The sequence below is a fragment of the Drosophila sechellia genome, chromosome 3L, assembly GCF_004382195.2.
Source record: "Drosophila sechellia strain sech25 chromosome 3L, ASM438219v1, whole genome shotgun sequence".
NCBI lineage: Eukaryota > Metazoa > Arthropoda > Insecta > Diptera > Drosophilidae > Drosophila > Drosophila sechellia.
The window spans coordinates 17,648,992-17,662,366 of record NC_045951.1 but is presented as its reverse complement, the minus strand read 5'-3'; the positions used below and the strand labels follow the sequence as shown (position 1 = coordinate 17,662,366).

General features: G+C 40.5%; 4 protein-coding genes across 4 annotated transcripts; 1 reads left to right on the top strand and 3 right to left on the bottom strand.

Moving 5' to 3' along the window:
- Positions 1-1,000: 1,000 nt before the first annotated feature.
- On the top strand, positions 1,001-2,050 carry LOC116801146. The gene is made up of 2 exons (XM_032718991.1): positions 1,001-1,587; positions 1,644-2,050. Exons 1-2 carry the CDS (start codon positions 1,095-1,097, stop codon positions 2,003-2,005), a joined length of 855 nt encoding a protein of 284 aa, XP_032574882.1. The 5' UTR covers positions 1,001-1,094; the 3' UTR covers positions 2,006-2,050.
- On the bottom strand, positions 2,016-10,077 carry LOC6618290. Its single transcript, XM_002042527.2, has 2 exons — positions 9,884-10,077; positions 2,016-3,230 (listed from the first exon to the last, which is right to left on the bottom strand). The coding sequence occupies exon 2, from the start codon at positions 3,202-3,204 to the stop codon at positions 2,131-2,133; it is 1,074 nt and encodes a 357-aa protein (XP_002042563.1). The 5' UTR covers positions 3,205-3,230; positions 9,884-10,077; the 3' UTR covers positions 2,016-2,130.
- On the bottom strand, positions 7,008-8,626 carry LOC6618289. The gene is made up of 3 exons (XM_032718990.1): positions 8,240-8,626; positions 7,709-8,165; positions 7,008-7,644 (listed from the first exon to the last, which is right to left on the bottom strand). The coding sequence occupies exons 1-3, from the start codon at positions 8,596-8,598 to the stop codon at positions 7,228-7,230; spliced, it is 1,233 nt and encodes a 410-aa protein (XP_032574881.1). The 5' UTR covers positions 8,599-8,626; the 3' UTR covers positions 7,008-7,227.
- A 132-nt stretch (positions 10,078-10,209) lies between the features above and the next one.
- Positions 10,210-13,274, bottom strand: LOC6618288 (ATR-interacting protein mus304). The gene is made up of 4 exons (XM_002042525.2): positions 12,531-13,274; positions 10,961-12,461; positions 10,701-10,880; positions 10,210-10,634 (listed from the first exon to the last, which is right to left on the bottom strand). The coding sequence occupies exons 1-4, from the start codon at positions 13,167-13,169 to the stop codon at positions 10,411-10,413; spliced, it is 2,544 nt and encodes an 847-aa protein (XP_002042561.1). The 5' UTR covers positions 13,170-13,274; the 3' UTR covers positions 10,210-10,410.
- Positions 13,275-13,375: the final 101 nt, after the last annotated feature.

The following is a 13,375-nucleotide window of genomic DNA, read 5'->3' as shown; positions in this document are numbered from 1 at the left end:
ACGCCAGTGAGCCAGTGACTTTTTCCAGTATTTGCCCAAAATATTAGCGTAATGCCTTTGACAAATCAATCGGCAAGCGATTGACTTGGCAGACAGAAGGCTGAGTGTCATTAACCACACCCTCAATGGGCGTTGGTCACACCTCGTGCCAAAATTATTTGCCCAGGATGCTCCAAGAATTCGAATAAAAGACCTTGTTGACGGTGCGCATCAAACGCGAACCAAGCTGTGACAAAGAGATCTTGAAAAGCGTTCTGATTGACTTAGCAATCGTTGAAGTAAGAGATCAAGTAGAAAATGTACGTTAATTTTCAAAAACATAAATTGCCTATGGTTACACAAATACGTACATGAGCAGAAGCTAAAATGAATTTATTATCACCGATTACAGAAATTAAATATGAAGTTAAATTTCTTGCGATTCAATTCCAAGCTGAAGCAAATTTTGTATCTGCGAAAACACATATTACAACCCCAAGCAAAGACAAAGCTTTTTATGAATAATTTGCATAATTCATGTAAAAAGGATATTTTTAAACAGATGACACGAATTGGCAACAGGTGCTTTTGGCGGTTAAATGTTGGGAGCTTTCATGTATCGGTGTATCACGCATATCGTATTATAAAGCATATATAAATATACATAATAAATATAGAAGCTCCTCAACTAACAGATGCCCTTTACGCAGTTAGTGGTGCTAATTACAATATTTTCCATATCAAATGTGTGAATGTGAAAATTTTAATCAGTTTGTGGCAATTTTTTGAAACAAACTGCATCTTTAATTTAAACTTTCCAGCTTTAATAAATAGTTCACATAATCTCGGCTTTTATACGCGAGGCCAGAGTGACACAGCCATAAGTATATACATAGATATAGACAAGTTTAGCAATCCTGTATAATGTATAGAGCGGAAAACGTTTCGTTTCACCTGACAGGATACCTTTCACCAAATCTAGTACTCTACGAGTGATAAGTATAAAAAACAAAATATAATCTAGTATTCGATATTTTACTGTCGTTGCATTCGTATCCAAGTTTTTGTAATTTGTATATCTTCTCAGTACTAAAAGTCTTAAAAACTCAAAAAATATGGCTACAAGCGCGAGCCCTGTTAAAGTTTCTGGAGCCGATGCGGAGCTAAACGAAGCTAAACTCATCTCCATCTGGGAGGGAATAACTGAGCTGATCCTGTGGCGCAACTGGATAAAGTCGATGCTTGCATTCGTAATCCTACAGACCATAATGTATGATATGCTTTCTGAACCATTTGTGTTCGTGGTGAGCGTATGGGCTTTGATAATCATGGTCATATCAATGGGGTACCGTTTTTTGGTTCAGTACACTAGTACCCATATCCAGAACAACAGCTATCCGAAATATTTTGACAAAGACTTAAGAATCTCTCAGGATCTATCTAAGCAACTGGGCGTTCTAGTTTCAAGCCAAGTTGTTGGGTTTCTCAATAATATACGAGAGATATTACTAGTAAAGAGCTTTTCGAAATCATTCAAGTGGCTTGGGATTCTCCTACTAATTAGCAAATTTGGAAAGGAGATTAACATTCTTATTGTTGGCCAATTAGGTAAGTCTATCTTTAATAAATAAAAAACAACATTACAAAATTCATTCAACTATCAGGGCTGTTTCTACTCTTCACAATTCCCAAAATGTGTGAAATGAATAGACGTTTATCAAAAATTGTAGAACTTCCAAAATTTAATAAACAATGTCAAATTACCAAAGTAAACGCTTCGACCGAGACCCAGAATGCAATGGACATGGAATCCCTAAAAGAGTGCAACGGGGACACCATAAAGCTAATTGAAAAGCAACCAGAAGGTATGGATCTCTCACCCGGCTGTGATACAACCAAGGAGTCCCAGGGTGCTGGCGATGATCATAAAACCTTTAAAGTAAAGGCGGAAATAGACAGTGATGATTTTGAGCGACTTGCCGATTCCTGGTCCGACGAAGATACACTTACTGAACAAAAAAATTAATACAAGACAATTCCAACAATTTATGTTTATATATTGTGAAGCGTTTGGATAAATAAAACTCATAGGGGCACTGTGCGGAACAACAGCTAAATAAATTACTTATTCTAATAGGGAGATACCTTAACCTAACCCGAACTACTGCTTTCGTCGTCATCGTTCACAAATTCAAAGGCCCTTCTGGACTGGAAAGCGCGATAGGGTCCTTGCTTCGGCTGTCCTGCTTGAAATTCACTCCTAATCCTTGACACCACTGCATCGTTTTGCGGTGAATAGTTTGCCTTGAAGATCTTTAGGAATGACGGAATGGGGGGCACAATACCATCCGTATGAAACTGGACAATCCCCTGAATGTGTTGAGGTCGCAAGAGGCTGCATAGCTGCCGAAGATGCATCCTGGTCGGAGTCGGTGTCCACTTAAGTTCCTTTAGATCCAAGGAAACTACCTTTTGATAGTAATTAAAGTCCGTTGGGCAACCGCTGACGAAAACCCTTGGTACATAATTTTCTTCCAGAAAACGCTCCAGATCAATGCTAAGGCACTCATAGCTTTTTGCAATATGGTCGCCCAAATGAATATGCCCGCGAAGACTTGTGTGTGCCAATCTCCATAACATTTCCTCGTAGCCAAATTTTGGCACTTTCAGGTGCACCACACTCTGGTCATTCTCTGCTCCGAGATCCTCGATGAAATGAGCCATCTCATCAAAATCAACATGATCAAATGGCAAATTTACAGAGGAGAGATTCAGATACAGCTGCTCGGTTCCCTGGGCTATCCAATAGTTGAAGACAGAGTTGCCCAGTAGACGACCAAGATTATCCAGCCTCATAGCCGAGTAGCAGTACAGCAATCTGTTACCCTGCTGCCGCCGGATAAGCAGAATGAGGCTGTGCCCCAGATGACTTCCAGAGCTTAGCATCCCCTCTAGCCGTTTTCCGTCCTTAAGAAGCAGTGCGAAGGGCTGGCCCTCCTCCACCACGAAGAAGTCCTGTTCCGAAACGTTCGCTTTGCGGGTTTGCAGATACTGAAGCAGCTGGATGGCCAGTGGACGAGTGGTGTACATCCGACAGAATCGGCGTGGCAATGGTTTGAGTTGCTCATCCACATCGCACAAGCTTGTTAGAAACACCTTGGAATGGGCATCGTAGAGCTTGGGAATCACGTCGAAGTGCAGATCGGGATGATCCTTGGGCCGCATGTTGATGAGGACAATTCAAAAATACACTGCAAGTAAAGTAGATTATTAAATTAGAAACAATACTTAACATTCAGTGAAATTGATAAATGAATTTATTAATATTTTTGCATTGTTCTATATACAATTAATATTTTTATGCAAAAGTAGGTTAGGTGTAATACTTGTTTGTATAGGTATATTTTGAGAATATCTGTAAAAGAAATATATTCGAGTAGTAAACTTGTTGTTTTTCGCGCAGTAACTTTCTTGTAACAAATTTTTAGGAACTTTGCGAGATCCACACTACTTATATTACCAAGACATGACGAAGTGAATCGAGGTTGAGGGATATGGGCAACTGCACTATGAATAATTTTTGTTACCCATTTTGAGAGACGACGCTGCACTTTTATGGACCAACAAATTTTCCGCCTTAACTCGCTCAGACTGAAAGTGTCATAAAACCTTTCTCGGATGGAAAGAGACCATTTTATCGATTGCCGTATTCAAATCCTATGCAAAATGACATTAAAAATTATATTGAAAGTGCCGAAACCACACCGACCATAAAAGTTTTCTCAGCTCCCCTGTAAAAACTCCGTTCGAGGTAATTAGTTTTTGGCCCATGTCTGTGTTGAACCCATAAAAGTTAGCTGCCATCGACCGCTTAACAGAAAATGTCATTAGGATTTTATCTAAAATAGCGCAGGATTTCTTTATTTCTATACCAAAAACGTCATAAAGAAGAGAGTTTTGACAAATTTCAAAAGCTTTTCACAGTAAAATCAAGTCAATAAAATGTTATAATGAAACGAAAGACTTTTACTTGTCAAATACAGTGATGAATGAATTTATGAATTAGTTAAGCTATTCTGGTTATACGGTTTGCAAAAAATTAAAATTATACACATGCAAGCACAACGGAATTTTCAATTCCCTTTCAAAAATGTTTCTTCAAAATTTTGAAAAGCCTCAGGCAATCAAAGTAATGATGGCCAATAAATAATTTGCCACACACAATGGACCAAAAAGACTGAAAGTACTTAGTTGCAAGACTAGAAACAGGACCTGTCACACCCTGCCACAAAGAATTTACATATGAATACTTGGGTATCTGATGGATTTAATCACACATAATCCCACCCCTTCTGGCATGGAATGTGAAAAATTGTGGAGGACACATGTGATTACGGGGCTGGTGGGGTTGGCCAATGACTAATGATGCTTTCATTTATCTTTAGACAGTTGCCGTGAAAGTGTTAATGCGTAGAGTCTCCACATAACCTTCTCTGGATGCCATGTGGGCACATAATTACTTGGATAGCTGGAAAAGCTTTTGTCATCACTTTGAAATTATTTAAATTTGGCTCCGAAATGACTAACTGACTAATCGCAATCTCGCAGACATCGTTGATAAATGAGCCACTGATGAGTGGCGTGGATGAAAAGCCCCAACTAAATGAAAAATTATCGCAATTTAAATGTTTGCTTTTAGCTGTTTTGGTTGCAAATAGGGGATGTGGTCCAAAGATTCTAGCTGGTAATTATAAGAGATTTGCATATGTACTTTTCCGCTCTCTAGGACTGAAACTACCAAGTCATGTAATCTTAATATGCAGGTGGAGCACTCTTCGATTTTACAGATTCCCATTGGTTTAAGTTAAAAAAAATATTTTCTGCGGCAATAATATCCTAGTCCAGTAGATCCTTTAATGTGTCTAATTGATACTGCCAACCATAAAGCCGAGTAAATCCAAAAAATAATAGTTGGGGGAGCAACACGAATTGTGAATGGAAAGGTCCAACAGAGATTTGCCAAATGAAAGATTTATGGTGTGCCAAGGAAAACATTTGTGTTTATACTTCAGTGTTGGTTTTCCACTCCCCTCCAAAATAAGGGCTATGTGGAGTTTGCGGCGGAGGATGTGCCAAAGTTCATTAATTATGATTGGAGACAGTTGTACAATTAATAAACGAAGCGAAGCGACTATTTCCCCGGATTGCGGTGAACTTCCTTGGATTGGAACTTTTTGGAAAAAGGCGGGGAAAATTCGGGCGGAAGCGAGAGCTTCGGTTTTGGGTTTTTCTCTCTATTTGCTTGGGCTGAGATTATGATCGGACTTTGATTTATGGTTGCCTGTGCAAATTTATTGCTTTTAATTGTTTGCCCCACAGGACTCGGACTTGAACCGTAATTTCGCAAACATGAGCCTTACGCTGAGTATTTGGCAGCTAATTGATAAAAGTTTCTTGAGTTATTCAGATAGGAAATGGTGCGGGACTACAATAAAAGGAAAGTGTAGAGGGTGGCAAGGGTTCGAAGATTAAAGAACCTTAAAGTTTTGGGACAGTCCTATTGTTTTCCTAAGTTAAGATTTCTAAGGCTCTAGTTATGTATTAATTAGTTTGTAAAAAGTCGAATGGATATACACAAGATTCGTCCAAAAATCAATATCTCACTCACTTCCTCGAACTTCCTGTGTTATTTTTGAGCACCCCCAAAGAATCTTAATTTGCACATCGTTTTTTCTGTGCATTTCGGTTTCGAATGCAACTTCTCGTCTGCAGACGTCCGTGGTTGGGTGGATTGGCCTCCCAGGGCCTCAAGGCATTAATTGCATTCTGCAGCATCGCATTGCACTTTCAATTAGTTGCAAATGCCTTGCCCGAAAGTCGCAGACTCTGTATCAAAACCCCTTCCGCAGCCCAGGGTAACAGGAAACGGAAGTTAAGTGCTGAGGCGAGGCGTTAAGTAAATGCAACCCCAGATGAAAGCAAAGGAAGCAACTTCTACCATGACACTGGAGAAACACACATTAATTGATAGGTGACGAAGGGGGCTAGGATTTCGTTCTTGGGGGTTGACTCTGCTGCAACTTTTGGCCACTGACCAGCTCCAGAAAGTTGACCCCTTCGAGTTGCTGAAATTCTGCAGTCACTTGCTCGAAGCCATTTCCTTGACAAAATTGGGGAATGGGCAGATGCGGCGGCAAGTTACCTGTCTCCAATGCATTTCAAAATTGATTTATGAGTTTCTTTCGACTGGTTGGCAGCCTTAGACAGATTCCTGTTTGCTTTTGGGCCTACGTGTTTGTTTTCCATGTTAATTAAGCTTTACATTTTAGCCATGGTAAAAAGTGGGGGTAAATGGTAATTGACCGACAGTTGAAATGATTATTGTAATTCAAAGGATAATCCATTGCATTATAGGTCTAAAAATTAAAGAAAACTATTATCAAGCATTTATATAGAATTTGCAAAGATATGGGTTTTTTCAAAAACACTTGTGCTTGTAATACTTTGCCCCGATAAATAAATTCCTCCAAAGGTTTCCCTTTTCAAAGTCTAGCTTATAAAGGCTTTAGTTGACTGCTTTCGAACAATAGCAATAAATTGCTTTTTAAACACTTGAAAGAAGGACATGAGTTTTCTAAGTAACATTGGCGTCAAATGCACTCTGGCCACCACGATATTCCTCCTCGATTTTGGTCCTGTATGCTCCCCGATGCGCTTCGCTTGGCTTCAATTGGAGCTGAGTTGGCTTACACTTGGCAGCTGACAACTTTCTAAGAATAACTGCAAGCGATTTGCATATTTAGCTTCAAGGAGGTGGATCGAAATGGAGGTGAGAACTTTATCGCTCTTAGTGCAGCCAGCCGAGGCACATGCATCACACACTCACACTCGTAAATCTTGGCCAGAAACTTTGGCAGACAACAAATTTATTTATAAAGAGCAACACTCCGAGTTTGGTTTCCTCCCTTTAACAAAAAGTTGGTTGTAAATGGAGAGGGACGGAGGTTAATGAAACAATAATATAGAAATTTAAATGAAAGAAAAAATAAGTTTTATTCGAAAATCGTTTACAAACAACTGTACACCTCTTAATTGAATAAAGTAAGAAATTAATTTGTTTACTTATTAGTATTTGTAGGTTAATATTGCTCATTTACACTGTTGATATTAAAAAAATGGAGGAACTCGCACCACAAAAAATACTGACAGGACAAACTAAGCACTTTATAAAACGACAAAATGGTTTTTTTAGGGGGTTTCTAATATACCCTCACTATCCAACATAAGCAGAGTGGACTTTATGGTTTGACGCACTCGTTCGTTGGCGAATAGTTGGTGTCGCTTCTTTAACATAGCATCCGTATCTACGAAGGTGTGAACCCCGAAATCCACACTTGCCTCAGGAGAAGAACAACATATGGGAAGTTCACAGACTACGGTGTAATATCCATAAAACAAACACCGTTTCATCTCATCCTTTAACTGGCCAAAAGTGGGCAGTGTGTCTTTATAGCCACACTGCCGCAAGGTTTCCAGAAGATTGTCGAAATAGTGATTCAGAATCTCATCTTGACTATTTAGCAGTAATTCAGGCTTGAGGCTGGTGTAAAAAAGAAAGTAGAGGTCTATGGCCGGGCTACCCCAGTAACAGTTCTGGAAGTCCACCTAAAAATGGTGACAACAATGTTAAAAACATTTTTTAAGCCTATTTCCGATTATTTGTACTCACGAGAGTTGCCTTCTTATTAACTGAATCATACATTATGTTATTTAACCAGGGATCGCCATGAATAACTGCATTCAATGACGACTTGTTGGGGTCGACGACATCTCGCATTCTTTTCGTATATGTGTCTGGAATTTGAGCCTTCATTTTCTTTGATATTTCCGGAAGTTCTTCGGCAAACGCTTCTGTGGCATACTCGGTGCCCTCCAAGACGAGAGCCTGGGCGAAGCGATCGTTCAGTCCATTGGCATAGTGAGAAGGTGAAAGCCTTTGAATCAATTCCGGTTTCTTCTCGAACAGAACCTTGGAGGCGCCGTGGAACTGCGCCAGTTTCCTAACGCAAATCTTGGCTTCTTCCAGATTTAAGCCTTGACGGCGATCAAAGGATCCGTATCCCAGGGCGCCCAGATCCTCCATGATGTAGAGCTCTTTTCCAGCAGATATCTCGACTAGCAAGCAACTTAAATAAAGAGAGTACATGTCAATTGGATTCTCCCAAGATACCCAGAGTTTTGGGAAAGCTGACGAACTTACTTTGGGCTCAGCTTGCGCTCGCCAATCTCTTTTGGAGCTTCTTCGAGAATGGCTTGCATGGCAGGCAGGAGTAGCTCGAACATATCCTTCTCGTTGGTGCCCAGTGCAGCGACGGCGGGCAGCAGATCCTTGAGAATATATTTTCCTGATTCGAGAGCGCCACCGGGGGACCTGCGAAAGTCCAACGCCACCCGGTAGATGGCGCTGCAAAAGTTCTCGCCCTTCTGGCTCACCGCCTCGATGTGAAAGTTCTCAACGCGAAGCATTTCACAACCATAAGCTCTCGCCAAAGCTCTCTCGAAATATTCGGCACTGTAGTTTTCCCGCTCCATAGTTATACGACTTTTCAGGTGAGACATCGCCAACCGACTGAGCCCATGTATGGTGCACTAGTTACGAAATTATCTCGGGGTTCCCTCTGAATTACAACTAGTATATCTGGAAGCTTTGTGGTTATCACTGCATGCATGATCAGCACAGAAAACAATTCACTTTTCACTTCAGATTCTTCACATCTTGTACATTTCAACATTGGCGAAATGGTTTCATTCACTTATTTAATAGTCACTTGTAATACATAGTGGCTAAAAGTAGATTATAAGCTTTAAATATGCTTAGGTTTTTCGATATAAAACGTAATTTAAGCCCTTTGTAAAGAAAATAGAGACCGTTTTGGATGTTGTAAAATAAATTCTTCGATTTTTTTCTTTGAATAAAGAAACTTTTCTGTGTGTAGATGTAGAGAGCATCGTTTTGCGGAATTAAATAATAAAACGTGTTTTGGTAAGCACACCCCAAACAAAGCGCAATTGTCGGTGGCTTAACTGAACCACTTGATAAAATTATAATTTATAAAAATTAGTAAAGGGTGGAGCCCTTGGCCATCGGTTAAGGTTGTCAAAATTAAACTTTGCACATGGGGACATGTTTTGGACTTTGTTAAGCTACGTGGAAAATTCTCATAGATATGTTAATCGAAAAGTGTTGATATTCTTGAGTTGGAGATGATAAAGATAAGATTGTCTCACGGAAATATTTTGAGGATCACATTTCAGGCTTAGCATTTTCCGCTGTTCTACAAATTAATTCTTTGATAATATAGTGAGCCTTACGCAGTCTTTAGATGAAATTCTGAAGTAAAGATGATGAAAAGAAAATAACGAGAAGGAAAGAAATATCATTTAAGCTCAACAAATGAGTAATAAGCTTTTTCGTTTTTGATCTATTTAAAAACCAAAAAATTTCAAAAATCGATTTCAGAAATTTAGTTTTGGCATTGTTCAGATCTTGAGTGTGTATAAAATGTTATATACAATTTAAAATCCACAATTGTCAAAAATATGATATACACTAAAATCAGAGTTTAGCTTAATAAATGATTAACGGGTAAACGGAGAGGTATTTAATATTCTGTATATGCGAATAAGTTCTAATATTATGGATACATGATTTATATTACATTGGAGAAGGATCATGTTACATACGTACATACATATTTATATCATTTATACATACATATACATATGTATACACAATTGCATGTTTAAAAACATATAACATATCTTTGATGTTTTGTTCTATGCTCATTTTACAATTTTAATATCTTATTATTATGAGAGGAAGTATTTGTTTATTTGCACGTACCTTTGCGATTGTTATTAAGTTAACAAATATAAGCATTTGCATTGAATCAGGTTTATTGCAGTAAGTACCATAAGTGCACGTGAACTTTTAATCAGAAAACTTTGTTTTATGCACTATAAACACAGGTTTGAAATGTAAGAATTGAAAAACAACTAAATATTTACAAAATTAAGATAAGCAACGCGCTTACAAACTAGTTCCGTGCAAACTGAACTAGTTCAATTGAGCAGTATCAGCTGTTTTATCCAGTTTCTTCGGAACGACAAGCTGAACCACTGACAAATATTCTTTTATCGATTAATAAATTGACATCGGAATGCAAAATCGATTGTTTAGCGGTTTATTTAAACGCTGCTCAGTTTGGTAAGCATTACACATTTGTATTTTGGAATGCGTAATTTAAACTCCACATTCGCGCAGTAAGGCTTTTCAATTTTTTAACATATTTTTTAAGACTTCACAATAAATTACCACCACACCTATAAGTAAGTTTAAGTCTATTACTATAACGTTTAAACTAACTATGATTACTCAAAAGTATTCTCCTTCCGTTTAAGGGCACTAAAGAAGTCGGTGTCGAGTAATTTACTGGGATCAACTGTCACAGCCGACTTCACAGTCCTTTGGTCATCCGCATTCTTGACAATGCGTTTCCATTCGGAGAGGTCGTTGACTGGATTATTGGGCTTGGCCTCTAGATGAAGGGGTTTCAGCATGAAATGGGCTTTAACCAGTTGGTTTAACAAACGCACTAAATGTTAGGAAAATATTAAAGAAGTTAGGAACGGAAAATATAGAGTTTTGTTAGTTCATTTACAATGTATTGGCTGAAAACCAAGCAGGTCCGCATGCTCGCTCCACCAGTTGCATATAAGGCTGAGGTAGTGTTTGGTCGTCTCCTCGGAGTCGCGAAACAGACAGGTGAGGTAATACTCGTGAAAGACAAGGGAGAGAAGGTGGACTGCGATGCGGGAGATCTCGCCAACTTCTTCGGTGCCTAAAAAGGGAGTATGGATATTGATTAGCATTATTCTTCATATTGATGAAATGAAAATGTTTTTTTTATCTCAAACGCACCTGCTCTCCTGTTGTGCAGCATCCATTGGTGCATCACCTGGAAGACAATTGTTACCGCACTGAGGCACAACTTTACATAGCACTCGCAGCCTTTTCCTCGGTGCGTTGTACTCGAATTTGAATTTTGATTCAGGTTCGAAACAGATGCTGATGTCGATCCGTTGGAGACCGATCCCTGCACAGCTCCTGTGGAGTTGCAGCTCAGACTGGTGCCTGTTTTCATCAGAGTACCGTCGCTGGAGTCCTCGTCGCCATCATCCGCAAAGTACGGCAGCATTTCAAGTATGAAATCCGGTGGGTTCTTGAAGCACTCGAAAGCGAATCGCACATGATTTCCTCCGATCTTAAGCAGCAACTGAAAGTAGTCCTGCCGCAGTGGAGTTTCACTAAAGAAGCATAGCTCGAGTAAGCCCGCATAGACCTGAAGTAAACAGGAGTCGGGACCAAATCGATACACGGAGCGAACGCGATCCGATACGAAGCAGTCCTTGGGACTGTTCACACACATTTTATCCATAAGTTGCGGATGTCGAAGGCAGCTTAAAAGGCAGGAGCTAAGCTCAGCAAAAACCCAAGGACTGGGACGAGTAAAAACTAACTGCTTAAGCAGATCAAAGAGTAAATCCTCGTTATGTTGAAGAAGGCCATTTCCCTGTAGGAGGCTATTTAGGAGGGAAGTCAAGGCTTCCATCAATCCAAAGTGTTGGGCCACCTCATAGGAAAATCCCAGTTTTGTAATAGCTTCAATAGCCATATCCAGCAGTCCCAGATCATTTTCTTTCCACTCCGTGAGACCTCTACAAATCCTTTCCTCTTGCCGGCAAATCAAAGCCAAGGTAGCTATGAAGCGACGCAGCGGAACAGCCTTTTCGTTATCATACAAACAGCTCTGATGGGTCAGGGAAATGCGATGGACTTCCTCCTCTAGGTTGTGGGGATTGTAGGGATATAACATGCAGTTGTGTGGAAAGTCCAAACTTTGAGCATACGAAGCAAACTCCGTGAATACCTTGCCGACCGACGAGAGTATTCTTGGCAGGAGGTTATCCACAGATTCCGGCTTCGCCTGCAGCCGAGCGTAATGAAGCAGCAGTTGCTTTAATTCGAGTTCAAAATTATTTCTCCGTTTCTTAGTCTGTTCCTCATTTTCGCTGTATTCGAACACACTGCCATTATCGGGTTTCACTCCGGGCACAGATCTGTGTATGTTAAGCCTATTCAAGCGAAGTGATAACCGTTTCTCCAAAGGATCGGGAGCAGCTTGCAAAATGCTCATGCTGGAATTCATACTTCGTTCATGGGCTTTTTGCTGTGTCCTCAACTTTGAGAACTCGGCATTCTTAATCTTCAACTCGATGTCCTTGGCCGCAATTTGTTTGGCCGCTTCCGCCACTTTTTTGTTGCAATCCCGATTCGTTTCGTCGGCCAGAGCCAGCTTTTCCATTTTGCTAGCCTGGAGCTGCTGGCGCAAGTGCTTCAGCTCATCACGAAGTAAGGAAACCTAGGAAAATAAATATAAATTTATTAGTTTCTGTAAGGTCTAGAATCGGTGTTATAGTTGTCCACCTACTTCACCAGACTTGATCTCATTGCGTTCCTTACTGTCGCCCAAATTCTTTTCCAGCTGCGCGTTTTCCCGCTTAAGGGCTTCAATCCTATCCATGAGAAACTTTAGCTGATGCTCCTGCTGCCGGGATTGCGTGGCATTGATGGAAGTCGTGGTCGTGGTTTTCTGCTGAACACTGATGCTGGTGGTTGTGATCCTACTTGTGCTGGGCTTCGGCTCCGGCATCTTTTCCGGCTCGCTGTCCATGAGGGTAACGGCCAGAAAATCAAAATCATCATCATCCGCGAAAATGGCATCCATATCCAGGGAAGTAGGCTTCTTTTGTGGCGGCGGTGGGGGCGGAAACAATTGCTGTGTACTGGTGGAGCCCTGAAAAGTGGGTGCAAATTCGCTGAAGGTGACCTCGCTGTTGCCGATGTCCAACTCTGTTCCGCCCTTCTTTTTTCGCTCCTCTGCCTCGATTTCAGCCTCCGCCAGCTGGGTGGCCATCAGGATGACGTCGTCATCGTCGTCCCAGAGAATCCCATCGAAATTGTTCCTTGGTGGACTGGGTCGTGCTGATCCGCGGGTAACGCTAACATCCAGGCGCGGTTTCTTGCACCGCGCGAAGTCCTTCATGGCGGAAAAGCGCTTGGAGGCCATGGTTCCTCCAGTTTCCTCTATATTTCGTTACTTTTTGGCCATGGAAAGTCGTAGATTGTTTTGCCGGTTTGCTTTGTTTATAAAATGCAGAGCTCAACTAGCGTTGCCAGATGGAGTTGATCGCACCGATTGCCCAACCAAAATAGAGATTATGTATCGTATCAATGTTGCATTCAAAAAGACTACATTAGAGTTTACTGCAACAA

Bases quoted from the DNA above. Each gene is read 5' to 3' on its own strand.
- LOC116801146 (XM_032718991.1), top strand. From the start codon at position 1,095: ATGGCTACAAGCGCGAGCCCTGTTAAAGTTTCTGGAGCCGATGCGGAG. The intron at 1,588-1,643 runs GTAAGTCTATCT...TTCAACTATCAG, and splicing joins TCTTATTGTTGGCCAATTAG to GGCTGTTTCTACTCTTCACA.
- LOC6618290 (XM_002042527.2), bottom strand. From the start codon at position 3,204: ATGCGGCCCAAGGATCATCCCGATCTGCACTTCGACGTGATTCCCAAG.
- LOC6618289 (XM_032718990.1), bottom strand. From the start codon at position 8,598: ATGTCTCACCTGAAAAGTCGTATAACTATGGAGCGGGAAAACTACAGT. The intron at 8,166-8,239 runs GTAAGTTCGTCA...TCTTTATTTAAG, and splicing joins GAGCGCAAGCTGAGCCCAAA to TTGCTTGCTAGTCGAGATAT. The intron at 7,645-7,708 runs GTGAGTACAAAT...CACCATTTTTAG, and splicing joins TTAATAAGAAGGCAACTCTC to GTGGACTTCCAGAACTGTTA.
- LOC6618288 (XM_002042525.2), bottom strand. From the start codon at position 13,169: ATGGCCTCCAAGCGCTTTTCCGCCATGAAGGACTTCGCGCGGTGCAAG. The intron at 12,462-12,530 runs GTAGGTGGACAA...TTATTTTCCTAG, and splicing joins ATGAGATCAAGTCTGGTGAA to GTTTCCTTACTTCGTGATGA. The intron at 10,881-10,960 runs GTGCGTTTGAGA...CTCCCTTTTTAG, and splicing joins GCTGCACAACAGGAGAGCAG to GCACCGAAGAAGTTGGCGAG.